The following is a 19212-nucleotide window of genomic DNA, read 5'->3' as shown; positions in this document are numbered from 1 at the left end:
GTATTACACTTATGTAATGTCCATAGTAGCGTATTGTTGTTTACCTACCCGTCCAGTATTGAACAACACCCGAAAACGATAGTATCGCCATGGCGAGCTGACCAAGTTGCCCATCTCTACACATTTGTTAAAAAAATTTGCAACAAGCCAACGAAAATCGACCAGGAACGGTGGACAGCCAAAACCGCGCGCTCTGCGACGACCACTGTGGGATGCACATACATATGCGCACCCGTGCCGCGGAGTAGACACAGTGCCGCGATCCGCGAACAGCGAACCGCCAATCCCCCAGAAGCCAGCTGCAGCAGGTCCCACAGATCCCGCCGCAGATCCAGATCATGGGCCTCGACTTCGACGCAGTGGAGTACTGCAAGGGCGTGAAAAGCCAGCAGTCCCAACCACCGTTTGCCTGTCCAGTCCGCGGTTGCGACCGCAGCTATAAGACCATCATGGGCCTGCAGTATCATCTGATGAAGTACGACCACGACAATCCCCAGCCACTCACGCCTGTGCTGACTCCCAACCGAAAGAAAGCGCGCTCCCGCTCTGGCGGACACCATTCGACGCCTCGCCCGCATAAGGAACACCCAGCTCCGGGAGGTGGTGGAGCGGAGGCCAGGAACGGGTGCTCCTCAGGCAGTACAGGAGTAGGAGCGGCGTCCGGAGGAGCCACCGTCCGGCAGTACGCTAATCCTGAATCCCTGGTAGCCTACAACGAGGAGGAAGCTACAGTAACGTTCAATCTGGACGGAAAAAGCGTGCGCCTGGGTATCGACGACGCCTTGCCGCTCGTAGAGGACGAGGAATTTGCAGCCCTAGTGGCCAGGGGCTGCATCTTGAACGCTGATGCTTTGCCGCTAGAGGAGAACGCACCCTGGGCCAGAGTCCAGGTGCCAGTGGCCAGGGTGGCCGAGATTCCCGACTACCGAGTGCCTGATGCCCCGCCTCGACCGCTAGCATATTATCGCTTTATCGAAAAGTCGCTGGAGGAGTTGGACGGCGAGGTGGAGTATGATGTGGACGAAGAGGACTCCGCCTGGCTCGAGCACATGAACGAGGAGCGTCATCGGCTAGGGCTAAATGCCGTAGGCATTGACACGATGGAGCTGCTGATGGACCGCCTGGAAAAGGAATCTCACTTTCAGGCGGCGGCCAACGGTACTCCCACAGGCGTCGAGGTTGACGACGATGCAGTCTGCTGCATTTGCCTGGATGGCGAGTGCCAAAACACCAACGTGATACTTTTCTGCGACATGTGCAACCTGGCGGTGCACCAGGACTGCTACGGAGTCCCCTACATCCCGGAAGGCCAGTGGCTGTGCAGGCGCTGCTTGCAGTCACCCAGTAAACCCGTTAACTGTGTGCTTTGCCCCAATGCGGGAGGCGCATTTAAGCAAACGGACCACAGCCAGTGGGCGCACGTGGTGTGTGCGCTGTGGATACCAGAAGTTCGGTTCGCCAACACAGTCTTTCTAGAGCCCATAGGTACGTTATGTGCTTCCATTTTATATTCCCCACTAACCTCTGTCTATTCTCTCCAGATTCAATCGAGACCATTCCCGCTGCTCGCTGGCGACTCACCTGCTATGTGTGCAGGGAGAAGGGCCTAGGAGCTTGCATCCAGTGCCACCGAAACAGCTGTTACGCCGCCTTCCACGTCACCTGCGCCCAGCAGGCGGGCCTCTACATGACCATGGATACAGTCAAGGATGGCCACAACGATTCATCCATGCACGTTCAAAAGTTTGCCTACTGCCACGTCCATACCCCGGCGGACGCTAAGCTGAAAATGAACGTTCCGGACTTCGAAGACACACGCCACAAGATGCGAGAAGCGCGCAAAGCTTTGGCCAAGAAGCGCTCCACAGCGCCAGTAGTGCTAATTCCCACTATACCACCGGACCGAGTTCAGGAGATAGCCACCATGGTGACGATGCAGCGCAAGAAGGAGTTTCTCGATCGCATAATCGCCTATTGGACGCTCAAGCGGCATTATCGAAATGGTGTGCCTTTGCTACGACGCCTGCAGAGCCAGGGCAATAACCACGGCGTGATTCAGCGCAACGGCATTGAAGGATCGCCTGACACGAGTGAGCTTTATCGGCAGCTTAAGTACTGGCAGTGCTTGCGGCAGGATCTGGAGCGGGCGCGCCTTCTGTGTGAACTGGTGCGTAAGAGAGAAAAGCTGAAAGTGGCCTTTGTTCGCATCTCCGAGGAGGTGGTCATGCTGCAGCTCAATCCGCTTGAAGCAGCGCTGTCTAAACTGCTAGACGCGCTGGAAGCGCGCGACAGTATGGAGATCTTTCGAGAGCCGGTAGATACGAGCGAGGTGCCCGATTACACCGACATCGTGAAACAGCCCATGGACCTAGGCACGATGCGATTGAAACTAAAGGACTGTCAGTACACCTCTCTGGAACAGCTTGAAGCTGACTTTGACCTGATGATTCAGAACTGTTTGGCATATAACAACAAGGACACGGTATTCTATCGCGCGGGAATTCGGATGCGCGATCAGGCAGCGCCTCTTTTTGTCCAGCTGAGAAAGGAGCTACAGCGGGATGGTTTGCTGGAGCGAACGCAACGCACCCATATCGACCATGTGGAAGCAGAAGTTGAGCGTGAGCTACGCCTGCTGCTGGCGGCGCCAGCCACCGAGGACGTTGTCCAGAAGCTGCTTATCCTCGCCGACAAGTCCCAGGTCCTCAAGAACCCCAGCTATCGCACCAAGAAAATCAAGCAGATTCGTCTGGAGATTACGCGGATGCGCAAAACTCTCCAAAAGGCGAGATTTGCAGCAGTAAGTATTCGGTTTATCTGCTTCGTATAGTTCTAAAACTAATATCTTCCTTTTCCCTACAGCGCCACTCATCACATGCCAACCAATCCCAAAGCGACGATGAGGATACGGTAGGTGCTTCGCCTTCTAAAAAACGAACCCGGAAACGGTTAAATAGCAGTGCCGTTGACATGGAACTGGCGCACGACGAAGACGACGAAGAAGAAGATTCTGATGAGGAATCTATGGGCGAGGGCGAGGATAATGTATCCAAGGACTTGCTAAACTCTACGCAAACGCCACCCTGCAGCCCAATCAAGAGTCTGAATAATAGTAGCTCTCCCGTCGGTATCAATCGAAGGTAAGTTTTCTATTTACTGCAGATAGACTTCCAACAAAATGAAAGGTATATAGTACTCATTGAGAGTAATAAAAACTTTTTAGGACTGGAAACTGGTCCGTCAATGCCATTCCTCCATGATATCTACATTCTAATCCCCTTTTAATCCACTTCAGAACGGCCATCTTGTTAACGCGCAAGGCACAGGCTGCCCTAAAAAGACCCTCGGAACCACTAACAACGCCTGTAAAAGAGGAGCACCATAATTCGCAGTCGTCCAACACTCAGTCCACCAGCGGCAGCTCATCCTCTGCCACTACGGCGGCCACAGCTGCCTCCAGTGCAACGGGTACGCTAAATCATATCCTGGCCACCGCACCGTCCACTGTCTCCAGCTTTGCGTTGACGCAAAATAATAGCAGCGGCGGGCACCTTGGATCGGGAATAGGAGGATCGTCGTCAGCCGGAGCCGCTGCAGCTGCGAACTTGGCCTCTACTGCCCTCGCAATGAACAGCAAGCTTTCCGCGATCCTGCCCGTCAAGTCGCCAAAGAGGCCAGGTCGATACCGTCGACTGCCGGAGGTGAGGCACAGCTCCTCAATGTCACCAAAGAAGTCGCCCAACCCGGCGGTATCCGTCAGTCAAACGCTACCCATACCAGACCCCCTGCCCTTCGAAAGAATACCGGACAGCTTCCGGGTGTATCGGGCCAACAATCAGCGCGACGTGAGCGACAGTGACGATGCTCCTTCGCAGTCGAGTAGTCCGTGCAGCAGTTGTTCCGACTTCAGCATGTCGGGCAGTTGCTCCGAATTCGACAGCGACGAGGCAAGTGACGGCGATGCAGATGGAGATGCGGATAGAGACGGCGTAAGGAGTCGTAGTGAGGACAGGGATTCAACGTCTCAGGATGGCACCACTGACGCCATGGACTTGCAACACGCGAGTCTCAATAATGCGCAGGGAAATAACGGCAACATGGCTATCAGCAGTAGCAGCGACGGAAGTGGCGGCAGCTCCAGCAATGACGACGAGGATGAGGAGCGGCCACTGCTTGCGCGGCAGAACAAGACGTTGAAGGTGGGAACGCGCAGTACACCGACTCCGACCGCAATGGCACGAGCAGTATCAATGACGGCGTCACGAGGGCGAGGCAAGCGGCGAAGCAATCTTAGCGAGTCTACCAGCTCAACGGCCACACCGCCGCCCCTGCTGCGGAGGGCAGGCAAGCTGCGGTCAGCCACGCCCAACGCCTCGCCGCTAGTGAATAACATCAAGGCGCGTAGGAATACCACAGCTGTTGCCAGTACAACTCTCACAAATAACAACCGCAGCAATCATGGCGAAAATTCCGTCTCATCGGAACGACACAATCACCACTCTCACGGCCAAAAGCCGACGCTGGAGCCTCTACAGCTAGTGTGGGCCAAGTGCCGCGGATATCCCTGGTATCCCGCCCTCATCCTCGACCCCAAGACGCCCAAGGGATTCGTGTACAACGGAGTACCGCTTCCCGCTCCGCCCACTGACGTTCTGGCGCTGCGTAAGAACTGTTTGGACGAGATTGTGTTCCTGGTGCTATTCTTCGATGTGAAGCGCACCTGGCAGTGGCTGCCGGCCAACAAGCTAGATATCCTTGGAATCGATAAGCAACTGGACCAGCAAAAGCTGGTAGAGTCGCGGAAGCCTGCGGAGCGGAAGGCTGTAAAGAAGGCGTACCAGGACGCGCTGCATTACCAGAGCCAGGTCTCCGACTTGGAGGGCCAAGGACCCGATCCGATCATGTGAAAGCTGATGGCCCGACTGCATCTGTAGGCGCCGCTCGAAAGGCTTTAGCCATTTAGTTAGCTCCCCCAAAGGGATCGCTCGTATTTTTATATCTCGTTTGTTGTTACTCGGTACTCGAAGATGACGATGTTTAAGGCCCTCCATTAGAGTATTTCGTTGGCGAATTTCCAATTTGCACTGTAAGTGTCTTTGATTTTCGTTTGTTGCCAAGTCACCAGGGATCGTTTGCCCCTGTAACATTATGTACAGTTTTTGTAATACACGCAGTTAGCGAATTCGTTGGAGGATCCTATTTTATGTACATTATTTGGCTTTTGTGACTACGATTATGAAATGTTAGATCCCGAATACGGAATCGGTTCGAATCACAACAACATGGAATTTATAACCTCAAGACGATTCACGCGAAATCAAATCAATGTTTAAGTTAAATAGTTTTAAGCTCACCTACAGTTAAGCCCAAAATCAATACAAACACAAAACACAAATCAGCTAAAACAAAGCAGCAAGGCGCCTCAATTAAAAAAAAATTGTGTAAAAACTTAAACCGCTATATAGAGGATGGAAGAGGATCTGAACATTACAAATAGCATTACAAATTGTATAGATGTGTGTGTGTGCGCGTGAGTCTCTACATAAATCGATATATCTCTATATGCATAAAGTGTACGTCTTGATTTGAACAATATGAACAAACAAAAAATATATTTGATTATTAAATGATGTATTAAACTGATGAGGATTATTATTATTATAATTACTGTGTGTAATTAATGCAAAAATTTCTTATGCCTAAGTGGAAAGCGTAGACAATTAAGTATTGAAGTAGTTGGCTCCAATCTTCCCGATCGAACCCACAAATCCCCGCCCCAACCACCACCTTTGCCCTTAACAAGATTGAATATTGTTTAAATCTAATGGTAAATTAAATGCAGAAAAATAAATGTTTTAAACAAAAAACTTCTGTATACGATTCTTTATTCGATTCCAGTTTTGCGGAAACTGGGACAGTGTTCAGATGCACAGCGACTGGCCTACAGTTTTAGCAGCCTCGTTTGGCAATTGTCACCAAAAGTGCGTCAGTAAAGTTCGACAGGAATTGACTTATATTTACTTTGATTATCCCCAGTTCGTTCACCGGGTTTTGAGGGGCTGTTAACAGTGTCATATTCACCCCTCATCAATTATCACCCGGGCAGATGTTTTGTTTTACAGTTTTTCGGAGGTACAGTTTTAGCCTCGGCACTTGGCACGTGATTCACTTGTTCTCGGCAATTGACTTTCGATTTCATCACCAGGTATTTTCTCAAAAACTTTCTCAGAAATTGCAAAATAATTTATATATTTATTTTATAGGAATATATCTCTGATTAGGAAACATAAAGAATAAAATGTTAGGAATAACGAACCACCTTCGAAGATTGACTGTGATTTCGTTCTACACGATATCATAACGTACAAATTGAACAATTTTAAGTTTATTAATTATTATTACTTATATAAATAAGGGATGCTTATTGCTTAGTCTGATTAAAACTGTAAACTTGTTGTTGCGTGAGTTAGGCTTAAATTCGAAAGTTGTATTTAAGTGCTAAGCCACAGCAATCCCTTTGAATTTTGTAGTATTTACTTTTCTTTATTTAATTCTCCCTTTCTTCCACCCCAATATTAAATTCCACTTCTCACCCCTACGACTGTTAAGTTGTTTTTGAGTGGAAAAAACTACAAAGAGCTTAAAATTTCCAAGTCACGGCCCAGAAACATGATTAGGCCAATTAATTTTAAAGGCAAACATTAAACCAAAAGATTGAGTGAAGCGATTGAGTAGACGGCCAAAGCAAAACATAAACAAAGCGATTTTTTCATGAAAAATTAAGTTGTTTGCCTGGCAATTGCAACGCATAACATCGAAATAAATCTTGAAATATTTTCTACGCATTTCTCACGTGCTCAGACTTGAAAAAACCGCAGCAATTGTGTTTGGGGCCAACATGATCAAACAACTCAGGTGCTAGGCCGGGCTTAAAGTTGACAGCCGGCGAATGTCCGGAGCTACTGTTCATTGGCGGCAATCGAGGGGCTATTAAACAACTCAATTTGAATTTAACTGTAGATGATAGAACGCCCAAAATCGCCAGCAGCTGGCCTTAATTATTAATGCAAATTTATTGACCGCCGTTGTTGTAGTAGGCAGCTAGCTCTACGAGTGACCACTCGCCACTGCAAGTTGGCCAAGTGCCAGGTGTAGGTCATTGCGTTGGCGCTCCAATTGATGTTTCCATTACGCGCATAATTACTATCTATTTGCCCCTTCAAACGGAACTGAAAGCCCGGGAAGTTCCCAAAAACTCGTTTCTTTATGTGGGGCCATGTGACGTCAAAGACGGTGCTCCGAATCGGATACAAGAGTTTAAAAAAAGAATATCTGGGTTTGAAAATAAGTGGCCTTGATGTTGGCTGGCTCCACAATGAATGCCGCATCAAATTATGAGGAAAAACCTTTTGCAACAGTTCAAGCTCCTGTTCCATTTTAGGTGTTTTTTTTATAGTATTAGTAGATTCTTAATGGAAGAATTTATCAATACTTATTTCTCTTTATAATGAGGAGTATATTTGCCAAAAAAGTAAGCTTCTGCTCTAGTTTGGACTCTATAAGCTGCTCAGCAATTTGGATCGGGGATTTATTTAGCTTATTTTTCTCTTCACCTTCATCGAGAATCGTCAAAATATTTGCTTTTGGAGAAATATAATTTCTGCTGACGTTCGTTGGTGATTAAAAGAAATATCAAAATCGCCAAAACGTAGTTCATTCAGCTGGCAAAACGTCGATTGGACTGTTATTAAGTTTTCGCTGGTAAATTAATTTAAATTCGCACGCAGCTGAAATGACGTCTTGGGTTATTTCCTCAGTGCTACTCGCACGTGATTTACCCAGCGTGCACCGAATAATCCGTAAGAAAGACACCGCAGAGCTTGATTTTATTTGAGTTTTGGAATTTTCGGCGGATCTGCGGTTCAAGTGCGTTTGTTGGCCATAAACTTTTGCCTCGCTCTTCGTTGCCAAGCAGCTGTGTTTGAAATCTTGGAATTTGTTGACTCACGAAAGTTCCGTCGGCAGCTGATCCGGAAAAGCTGAGGGGTTGATTTTTGAATCAACCTGTTACAGTGGGAAATATAAATATAATCCGAAAGATCATTTTAAGATACAAAATTATCTTTCTACCCTGGACAAATCTCCAAATAACTTAAGAACTAAATCTTGTTTTATTATTTTTAGAAAAATGGAATATTTTCCCCAGATTGCCTTCAGTGGCGTGATGGGATGGTACAGCATGTTCAGACATCTCAATGAACCACAGTGACGCGCTAATCAACGGCCCATTAACACCTGATGGATGCAGCGTTTTCAGATTACGTATCCGCCACCGATTCGCATTTGGCAGAGTTTCATATGCAAATCGCCCGTTGCTTCAGATAAGATAGATAAGCAGCAACGTGGCTAGCCAGCCGCAAGCACTTAGAGCTGGTTTAATTAGCGCGGACGTGCCTCCGTTTCCATTCATTGATATCAATGCGACGGGACAACAAAATCATTAAAGAATCAATTGCTCTAGACGCACGCGCTCCGATCTTTACCCCCGAAAAAAAAGAAAGAAAAGAAAAAGTGGTGATGTGCTCTCATCGACTGATGATCATGGGCATTATCATCTTAGAAGCTTCATCATCGAACCTACGTCACATGGCCAACGTGACTGTGGTCAGTTCAAGAAAGAAATCTATACTAGAAAGCTTTCGCCTGGCAACAAGATCCCAATCACCATATGTATATCGCCAGCACATTTGGAATGTTATGAAATATTTCAGCTTGGGAAAGTTGGGCCCCTTCTGACGAGTCTTACGTGTGACTTCGGAGGTAAGCCCATTACCTAAGAGTGCGAAATTTGAAAACCTTTAAAGCTGCCAAGGTGAGTTTTTTTGTGAAAATCTTGACAATATATATTCAGCAAATGGAGCAGGTAATTGGGCCACCATGTGATCAATGAATGGCTCTTTTCTGCCTGGAAATTACCATCACGAAGAAAATAATCAGCAGTCAGCAAGATAAGCTGCTTTTCTGATGAGATAGCCCCAGGCCAGCCAATCTTGATGTTCTATTTATATATTCCTATGTGTAGACACTGTTCATGTCACCAGTTTTCTACTCATTTTCACTTCCGAAAGATTGCATAAATCCAATAATTTCAAATATTTACTGAATGGCAAAGATGCTTGGGGAATTTCAAGATTTAATGCAGAAACTATAGAAACAAAATGAATGATTAAACTCAAAAATCATTGAGAGGAAGACATACGCAAAACCTTATGTTGCGAAATTCCGTCTAAAAACTTAGTCTCAATTAAATTCCCCACAGAACTGGTTATACATCAAAGCTGCGATATCTCCGAATTGTTTGAACTGCCGAATCGATATGATTCAGCCCCAGATGTGCCTTCCCCTCTCTGATCAGAACCACATATATATTTATAGACATTTGTATAAATTCTGCTGGGAGATCGTTAACTCCTTTCTACTCCCAAGCGAGCCTCTTTTTCTCACTTAAGTTGTATTTATTTACAAACAAATTTAAATAAAAAGCTGATTTAATTTGAGACTCCTTCGACCACAGAAATGTGCTGGTATATAATGCCGGTGTGGAGTGATATAATTTGCCTGATTGACATTGTTTAACCTTAATGTACATTTGCCTCTGTCCAGGGCCTTGCATTGGCCATATAACGGCGCCGACTGGAATTAACTTGAATTTATTGAGTCGCGGTCGGATCCCTTGCCAAACCGGTTGCAGGAAGCAGCTGAAGAAGGGGCTCCCAAAGCCATATCGAGTGACTGAGTCGCCCTGCCCCGATCCTCCCTTAATCCCCCTCCCCCCTAATGAGTTGCAGGCGCGACCAGACGGCGACTGTACAAAAATGCCCACTACTAAATATAAATTAACTCCTGCTGGCCATATTTGGTAACCCGGAGAACGAAGCAGGAAGGGCAACTGAGGCAGCTAAGGCCAAAGCTAAGTGCGATCATTGAGCCTTTTGACAAATTTGAATAATTGTCCCCGGCATAGAGCGTGTCATTGATGAATCGATAGTCGATGGCACCCCAGAGACCCTTCACTTGCTTGGGCCAGGCCAAGGGCCATAAATTCCCAGCAGCCGGGCTAAAAATAAAGCCGGGCTTAACCTTGAAGCATAACGGAAGAAGCCAAGCGAAGGCTGGTCCTGTTTTCCTGGGAAGCAAGGGGCGTCCAGGGGGTCCAGGGGAGGAGGCCAGAAGCCTGTGGCCAATTAAGTCTGAGATAAAGAATCCCAGCGACCTAGGGCAACAGAATATTTATTGACACATCCTGTAGGGCCGGCAGTTGGCTCAAGGACACCGACAACCGCTTCAGCTTGCGGTTCTTTTCCACTCGCCGAAACGCGGGTATAAAAGCCCTAAGTTAAGCACCCAAACCGCAACAGTCTTCTAGCAGCAGTAGTCGAAGTTGTAGCGAAGTTTTGGAGCACCTGAGCCCCAGAAGTCCTACCAGTCGCTACATAAAAGTTAAACAGTAAACTTAAATCCAACCACAGCAAGATGCGACTTTTCCTGATCGGCCTGCTGGCCCTCGGTTCTGCAAGAGCCTTCTCCGTGATACGCACCCAGCCCCATCCCCAACTGGTTGCCTACTCCCCGGCCAGAGGAGAATTCCCTGTGGTAAGTGGCCTGGCCCAGGGCTACGTCCGCTACTATGACGGAACGGGTGCAGAGCGGCTTCTGCCCTACAGCTATCCCGAGCCATTGAACGGCCTCCGGGATCTGGCTACCTCTAGTCTAACCCGCTCCGGACTGGAGCAGGAGAGCGAACAGACCGCCCTGTTCCGCGCCTGGTGCGAGCAACGCTACCAGGCCATGCGCCTGGAACTTGATCGTCTTAAGGCCCAGGGCCTGAAGCCCACGGCTAGCATGTTGGCCCAGTTTGAGCCTCTAGAACAGATCGTCAAATTCGCCGCCTTCGAAGCCGTTCCCGGACTGACACCAGAGGTTCAGCGTGCCCGCGATGAGCAACTGCGCATCTGGAACGAAGCCAGGTTGGAGGTACTGCGCGCCGAACAGGCCCAGCAGCTACTTGGCCAGTCTCCGGAGTACCAGTTCAAAAAGGAGAAGACCACAGTGATCTACGGACAGCCGCAGGAGCAGCAAGTCCTGTTGAAGACATCAACTCCCCAGGTCGTAAAGCCCATTGAGACCCCGCAGACCCACTCCTACGGACAGTTCGCTCCCAGTCAGGACAACCTCTTGCTCAAAACGGCATCGCTGACATCATCTCAGATCACTCCTCAGATTGCTCCTCAGATCGCTCCCCAGCCAGTTGAGGAGACTCCGGAAGTTAAATTAGCCCGCCAAGAGCATCTCAAGCAGTTCAACGAGGCTCTGCTCCGCCAGCCTGCCCAGGAGACCAACATTCTCAAGACCATTCCTGGAATTCAGCAGCCAATTACGACTCAGCCTCAGCCGATTATCAAGAGCACCCCAACCACTTTTGAAACCCTGCCAATTGCCCAACCCCAGGCCATCTTCAAGACCAGCAGCTTCCAGGATCAGCAGCCCCCGCAGCCCATTGAGGAAACTCCAGAAGTCAAAAAGGCTCGCGAAGAGCACCTCAAGTTGTTCAATGAGGCCCTGCTCCGGCAGCCTGCCATCCCCGAAGAACCCATTCTGAAGACTACGCCCAGTCAACCAATTCTGCCCAACGCCAACATCTTCGCGACTCAGCCAAATCAGTTGATCGACGCCTTCTCAGTCCAACAGCAGGCACTGCTTCCCAACGCCCCCATTATAAAAAGCTCAATTGCCGAGCCCCAGGCACCGCAGCCCGTCCAGGACACACCCGAGGTCAAGCTGGCTCGCGAACAACACCTGCTGCTCCTGAGTCAAGCCAAGCTCCAGGCCGAGGACAAGGTGGCTGATATTGCAGACATGATCCGCCTGGAGGAACGTGAGCGGGACAAGGAGCGCCTGCAGGAGCTGGAACTGCGCAAGCAGGAGGAGAAGGATGCCGAGTTGGAGCGCCAGCAGGAGGCAAATCGTCTGCTTGAGGAGACTCGCCTTTTGGAGGCCGAGCGTCTGAAGATCGAGCAGGAGGACCGACTGCGCCTGGAGAGCGAAAAGCAAGAGCTCCTGCAACTGAAGGCCACCACCACATTTGAGAAGGAAACTCCCGGATATATCCGCAAGGCTGAGCAGTTCAAAATCATCAACAACCAAGTGCAACCGCAGCAGCAGCCCAACATCGTGACCCAGCAGCAGCAGGTCCAGAACGGCTTTTTCCTGCGCATCCAGACCAATCAGCCCCAACCTATTCAGCCATCCACCGAACCAGTGAGCGCTCCAGCTTTAGTCCTTGCCGAGCAGGGACCCAATCCCTTCCTGGTGCGCTACACCCCCAAACCTGCCGAAATCCAGCTTCCTCTACCGGCAGTACTGCCTCTGCCCCTGCCCGCTCCAGTTCCCACCGAGCTGAAACAGCAGTCCAGTTTCATCTCCACATCGTCCAGCGAACTGGACAAAGCCACCAGGGAGCACTTCCGCGCCCATGAGATCGCCCTGGAGCAGCTGCGCCTGGCCAACCTGAGGAACCCCTGGACCCCCGACTGCCAGCACTAGGAAACTGGGAAAGCCCCGATAGCTGCGCCCCCCGGAAAACGAACGAATTCGAATCACTTGCATTGCCTTAGGTTAGATCACAAGCCCACATCTCACGTACACCCATAACACCCCTCATACGCATACTCGTACACCTGTATACATAGCTTAGCGATTCACTCCGAGTCCCGATTCAAAATGCATTCAGTTGAGAAACAACGCAAAACTCACACAAAGGCAATTCGGCTGGGGGATTGGGGTGAGGGTGGGCTGGATGGTGGTTGGTGGGTGGTGGGATCAAGGGGGCGGAACAAAGGAAATGGCTTTCTCGACTTTACTGTTATAGAACGCTGAGATGGTAATTCGGAGTCGCCAGATTGTCGGATCGATCAGAATGCGCATAAAATGCTAAAATTGCGCCGCAAACTGGCACAGATGAAGATGTTATCTGATCCGCTCGGATTCGGTTCTGATCGATTCAGCTCTTAGCACTTGACGCATAAATAACAAGTTGCTGTTATCTGGGATTGAGAAGTGCAGCTAGAGGATACTCTATTCCTCTAACAAATGCAATTATTACGAAAATTTAGGTAAAGGTAAGATTCAATGCTGCAACCGATTAGAATTTTCAATGCAACAACTGGCTATCGATTGATTTGCATTTGAGCACCAAGAAAGTGTAGCTATAATTCAAAATAAGGCCGACAAATCCCCGATCTGCATAACAAATTTGGTAACTACAGCTGGAATGGTGTCACACTTCTAGCTGTTTATACAGGCTCCGCTATTGACCCTGATCAGGAATACATATGTATGCCTGCGCCTTTTTAGGCCCGTTACACAAATCTCCATAAATCCGATATAGCCTTGCCGTCGACGAGTAGCGGCTTATGAAAATTCTCCACAAATGTATTCAGAACGCTATCCACTTAGCGTCCACAAGCTCCTCACTGACCTATCGCAAATCGAACCGACCGTTAATCGCCGCTGGAATTGATGAAATTACCGTTGGCAGCCCCCTTTCGACCCTCCGCCCTCCACCTGATAAGATTTCTCCACCGATTACGTGGCGTATGAGTAATCAGCAATGAGAGCGTGGCGAAGCGAAAGTGACTAATGTGAAACCAAAGATGTTCTATGGCCATATATGGCTAGCATCAGACAGCTGGCTTGCTGGTGGCGGATGCAGAGACACTTGATAAGGCGGTTACCAAAGATTCGGTTTATTTGTAGAATGCGGTGTCTCTGAAGTCCAAAGATCACCCAATATGAATCACAGTTAGGGGCGTTTGCTTAGCTATTCTGCTACCGAATGGCGCTCACATGATTATTTGCTGGCGGGGTCCAAAGTCTAGGGGGAGTTTTGTTTGATATACCCACCCACCCGCACTTTCCCGGCTTATCTAGTACCAATCGAATCAATCGGTTTGATTTAGCCATATACTCGTAGACATGATGTGGCTGATGCAACTTTAGGCTTTAGCGTGGCTAGACAGACGCCGGGGTTATGGTCCGGTCGTTGATAAGCCTGCGGATTGGCCTTGTTCCTCTGGATTTGGGCCATTCCGGTTCCATGCCGAAATGAAATCAAATCGAACCGTGAAATCGAGAAGTGCGCAGTTAGCTATGTGCGAATTATGTGTGCGTATTTATAGAAACCGCAAAGCAAATCTGGGCTTTTATTTACATTTTGCAGGCGGCGGCGGCGGCGGCCCACAATGGAACAAAACACGGGGAAGTGTTTCCAGATTGGCTGGAACACCTTTCGAATCGAATTCCACGAAACGGGAAATGTTTCAAATACCTTCGCCTACCCAATTGTGAAAAGATTCTTTCAATCAATTTGTTGAACAAATAAATACGATTCTGGGGGATTCCTATTGAGGAATTGATTTGGTTTAGCCTGGTATTTGGCCAGGTATTTGGCTTATCATGGGAAGTTCCGCGAATTATGCATTTGATTCATCTGCTTGGGCTGGGGGTAAACAAATTTTGAAAAACCATTAGGGAATTTTAGCCACCTGACTTCTTGGGTATTTAAATGAATTTTCTGAACAAAGGGGGTTTTATTATAGAAAAGTCAATAAAGAAATAATTTGATTCACTTTGCTGTTCTTTGATTTATATAAATTAGAGATATGAATTCACTCCTTTAAACCACCTTCTACTATACGACAGTAGCTAAAATTCAGTGTAATAAAAGCTAACTTAAGCTTCTAACTTAAGCTGAGCTGAAGGCCCTAGCTGCTAGCCATTTGTTAGCTCTTAGTTTTAACTAATTGTTAGCCTTAGATAAATAAATAAATAAGTTCCAATAGTACCCAACAAATACCTTAATACAAAATTTTCCCTAATTTCACCATAAGCCTGCTATAAAATCACAATCGCTGAGCAAATGTTTAGATGATAAATATTAAAAAATAAATATTTAACTTCCTCTTTTTTGTGCTAATTTAGAAAAGTTGAAAGTGGGTATTGGCCTTGGCCTTTTTAGAGGTATTCATTTTTATCATTCTGCATAAAGTTTTTAAGCAGCTTAAAAACTATTAAAATAATTTGTAACAACAGATCAGATCTCAGATCTTTGACGATCTCTTACCCAAAACTTTATAATAGGTTTTCATACATTAACTGATATAAAAATAATTCAACTCTGTTAAAAATCCTATATAAGTAGATGATTAATTGATTTAAAGCAATGCATTTGGTCAGTCAATTATAGCCTCGTAAAACACAAACTGATTACCTCCCCAATTCAAGGCCTTTATCACTTTCCTTCAAATGTTTCATTTCGCCAGAAACCTCTATAAAAATCGCAATCGTTGAAGACGTTTAACAGCCTGACCATAAATACTCCCCCTCTTGGCCGCTTCCTTGGCCATAAAAGGAAATGTCAGTCCGGTAGTTCCCCCATCGAGCCATCAAGTGGCGAGCAAACAACGGCACTTCCAGTCGCAGTCTTGTCGCCTAAATTTTGTTTTCTTTGGAAGTACTGATAACAAGAGTACAGAAAGCCCAGATAAATAAAGAAAACTGAAAACAAACAATAAACGCTGATACAAATTTTCCAACAATTATTTGCCTTGATATTTATGCAGAATATCTGCTGTTGTTGTTATTGTTATTGTCGCTGATATTTTTAGCAAAGGCGACAGGTTATTTTTAACATTCGAGTTTATTTTTGGGGCGGAGTTAGTGCGCCGCAGCGATAATAACAAAGACACACTTGTGTTCCGTCGACCATCATCGCTCAAAGTGACGGGTTGCCAGCCAATTTCGGTCAGAAGCGTTTGCTTTAAGCCATGCAAATACTGCCAAGAACAACCAATTAGTGATAAGAACTAAGATACGGGAAAGTGGGTCTTCCTCGTGGAGAGAGCGTTCTCCTTGGCGGACCTTGGCTTTATTTTTCACCCCGGCACCATGAGTAGTATTGAATACGTAACCGATAAGATAAAGGTATAGTAATTCGCCATATTTACCGATCAATTTGTTTTTGCACTTATTTTTAACTGCATGGACTTAGAGTCACTTTCCTTCCCAGAAACCATGACCCCTGTCGGAGTCCATAAAATGAGGGCTATTATTGTCATCGGTGATCCATGATCCATATGTTCAAGCGTTTTGTTATTTTCCTTGACTTAACAATATGTGATATACATGATGGGACACTAAAGTTTGTTGCCAGGCCACTAAATAAGGGGACGCATTAACTGGCGGTTTATGAAACCAAAAACGTGATATGATAGTCACATGCGTGCGATTATCACGTTTTGCGATAATTTTGTTTTTGGACAAAAATGGCAAACAACTGGGTTTTTTTCGTTCTTGGTTTGGGTTTTCATGCTGTTTTGCAACTGAGAAAAAATAACAAATAAAACATGTTTTATTTTAAGTCTCTAACATAAGCAAACATTGTACAAAACAAACAACAAGCTTTACTTAGCTGACCTACTCTTTTTTCAGTTAAGTTGGTCGTAAGCCTGAAATAAAGAATTCATAATCATTTATATCAAAGATCAAATGTTCGTAATATGGTACCATCTAAACTTATAAATTCAATTACTATTATACATCCCATTTATAATTAGAAAACTTGAAAGTTATGACAAACCGGATATGTGGTCGAAAAACGTATGTAGAAGCCTCCTCGGAAGAAGAACATAATCGCAAGAATCGACGCCTGGGGAAAACAGCGCCCCCGATTTTGCGTAACTTTGTTTGCCGCAAGCAAAAAGAATCCCAGATATTATATACACAAACAGCCAGTGGGTCACAGTCCCAACATTATACGTACATATGTTATATCGCCTCGCAACGAAAGAAATCGGCCGGAAAGTGCCTCCGAATCCATAACAGAACCATGTGATTTGTTCGCGATTGACGTCACAAAGACATTTGCCTTCGTCACTGTTTTGGCAGCATTGATAAATTCGAGCATAATTATAGAATCCGCTGGCCATTGTTCTGTTTGGTGTGTGGGCGTGGCAGGTGGGCGGCAACCGCCTCCTTGATCTTGGGTAAACAATCGAGGCGCGAATGTTTGGATGTTTTGTTTGTCCGAACAGCGATCATGCGATCATGCGATAACTTCATTATGCCCTCGGGAGATCGTTAAAAATCATTTTTTACGCCGCCATAAATTGGTATTTATACCTTGGATATCTGGAATCTGGATATATATCGGTGCTTTCGGGCACTGAGCTGGAGTTGCAACAAAGGATAAGCCGAGATTCGCTTGACAAGATAGCGGGACTCTCGGTTTTTGACTTACGTGAGAAAGTTTTACGACATTGACGCAGTTCTCGCAGCTGTATGATGGGTGGAGGTGGGCGGTGGGTGGTAGGGTTATTGTGTGCTTGGGTGGTAGCTTGGCGAATCGAAGTTCTGGCACAATAACGGTATTGGCGACACGCTGAGCTGCGGATTGCCGCATGACTTACGTAAGCAGGTGGGATGGGTACGGAGACGGAGGACATGTGGCCCTAAGGTTGGCCAGGTATGCGGCTGAACCGTTGCTCTTATCAAACCGAAACGTGCTCGAACTTGTCGACAGCCACCTCGCCAGGTGCACTTGGCCCTCCAATCAGAATCTCGGCCAGAGATCCCCCGCAATTAATCTAATCAGTTTCATGCGGCACGCGTTGAAGGGAGATTGTGCACTGAAAAAAAACTAACTGATATCATTATCTGCATTTGTTTGTTTGCTGACTTAAATGCTTACGTTTTTTATATCTATTAACTGGTAGCTGATAAAAATGTAACTTTCTAAAGTTGTAAGTGAATATCTCTTCTTAAGATAATGATAAAAAGTGATGATTAAAAAACTATTCTGCTGATAAATGCAGTTCTGCCTACATAAATATTTATTTAAATAATCATTTAAAATGAATATATATTTTTCCCTGTGTAAAGAGAGTTCCCAAAGCATGAGAGACAACGCAGCGGTCATGGTTCTTGTGAAATTCAACGAATTTGCGTTAATTTCCCCATAAAGAGTCGTAGAGACAGAGAGGGCTACCCAGTGTGCAAAAGAGATGGCGAAAGCTCTATGAAGGGAGCGACTTCTGATAGGGAGCGTTATCAAATTGGTTTTACGGCAGCGATAAACAGCAATTAAATATTGGAGTTCGGCCGTACCTGTCTATGTGGCCCTCAATTATAGCCGTGGCGCTAATTTCGCACGAACTTGTTTGTGCAAATATTTGATCCGTCTCTGCGGGGCGGGGGCTAATGGTTAATGGGGGTGTGGCGCATCGGAAAGTGCAATTGCGTTTTACCCCAGCCTTATTTAACTGTTATATGGGGAACTATCTGTTTGCCTTTCCGATTAGTTTTCCCACTGAAATGTGCGATCTGCTCCTGCCGAATCTCGCAGATCATGTGAGGAACCAGACCAAACTGGTTAGAGTGTGAAATAATCGTCTGTCTGCTCGAAATCTTAGTGGGTCACTAATTCCGATGGCTTTGTTCCGACTTGCATGGCATGTTTATTCAGACTCTATAATGTTTGTCGAATGTGATATAAAGTTGATCTTAGAAATACATACGAGGTGTGTTCAAAAAGTAAGGTGACTCTTCAAATTTCGCGAATTTCAAATTTTTCGATTATCGAAACCTTTTAGAAGTTATACGAGGTGTGTTCAAAAAGTAAGGTGACTTTCAAATTTCAAATTTTTCAAATTTTTCGATTATCTTCAGTTTTGGGAACAAGAAAAAGTCACATGGGGCCAAATCCGGTGAATATGGTGGCTGAGGCATTATTGTGGTGTTGTTTTTGGCCAAAAAATCCAAATCCTTTGATCCATATTTTTCGATAGCAAAAAATCGCCGAGCTCGCAAAACAACTTGTAACTTTACGCCTCTCACAACCAAACAAAAGAGGATGTTCCATTGAAACTTGGTACAGATGTTAGGGAAGAGTGTACCAATATAACAAAACAAAAAAATCGATAATCGAAAAATTTGAAATTCGCGAAATTTGAAGAGTCACCTTACTTTTTGAACACACCTCGTATGTACTTAGCTATTCAGAAATTATAATGTTTAAGAAATGCATTTCTTTTTTAAAATATGTAATTAAAATTATTTGTAATTCATTTTGTGCCAGACTGATTGGTTTAGTGGTTA

General features: G+C 46.3%; 2 protein-coding genes across 2 annotated transcripts; both read left to right on the top strand.

Moving 5' to 3' along the window:
* Positions 1-111: 111 nt before the first annotated feature.
* Positions 112-5867, top strand: LOC108113113 (peregrin). Its single transcript, XM_017223610.2, has 4 exons — positions 112-1485; positions 1542-2800; positions 2863-3140; positions 3296-5867. Exons 1-4 carry the CDS (start codon positions 339-341, stop codon positions 4905-4907), a joined length of 4296 nt encoding a protein of 1431 aa, XP_017079099.1. The 5' UTR covers positions 112-338; the 3' UTR covers positions 4908-5867.
* A 4666-nt stretch (positions 5868-10533) lies between these two features.
* On the top strand, positions 10534-12603 carry LOC108112129 (mediator of RNA polymerase II transcription subunit 15). The gene is made up of 2 exons (XM_017221879.1): positions 10534-11139; positions 11212-12603. Exons 1-2 carry the CDS (start codon positions 10534-10536, stop codon positions 12601-12603), a joined length of 1998 nt encoding a protein of 665 aa, XP_017077368.1.
* The last annotated feature ends 6609 nt before the right edge of the window (positions 12604-19212 follow it).

The sequence above is a fragment of the Drosophila eugracilis genome, unplaced genomic scaffold, assembly GCF_018153835.1.
Source record: "Drosophila eugracilis isolate 14026-0451.02 unplaced genomic scaffold, ASM1815383v1 contig_90, whole genome shotgun sequence".
In the NCBI taxonomy this organism is placed as follows: domain Eukaryota; kingdom Metazoa; phylum Arthropoda; class Insecta; order Diptera; family Drosophilidae; genus Drosophila; species Drosophila eugracilis.
The sequence above is the reverse complement of the archived record's forward strand: the minus strand, read 5'-3'. Positions and strand labels throughout refer to the sequence as shown.

Excerpts from the sequence above, each read along its gene's own strand:
- LOC108112129 (XM_017221879.1), top strand. The coding sequence starts at position 10,534 with ATGCGACTTTTCCTGATCGGCCTGCTGGCCCTCGGTTCTGCAAGAGCC. Across the intron at positions 11,140-11,211 it reads GACAGCCGCAGGAGCAGCAA|TTCGCTCCCAGTCAGGACAA; the intron begins GTCCTGTTGAAG and ends TCCTACGGACAG.
- LOC108113113 (XM_017223610.2), top strand. The coding sequence starts at position 339 with ATGGGCCTCGACTTCGACGCAGTGGAGTACTGCAAGGGCGTGAAAAGC. Across the intron at positions 2,801-2,862 it reads AAAAGGCGAGATTTGCAGCA|CGCCACTCATCACATGCCAA; the intron begins GTAAGTATTCGG and ends TTTTCCCTACAG. Across the intron at positions 3,141-3,295 it reads CCCGTCGGTATCAATCGAAG|AACGGCCATCTTGTTAACGC; the intron begins GTAAGTTTTCTA and ends AATCCACTTCAG.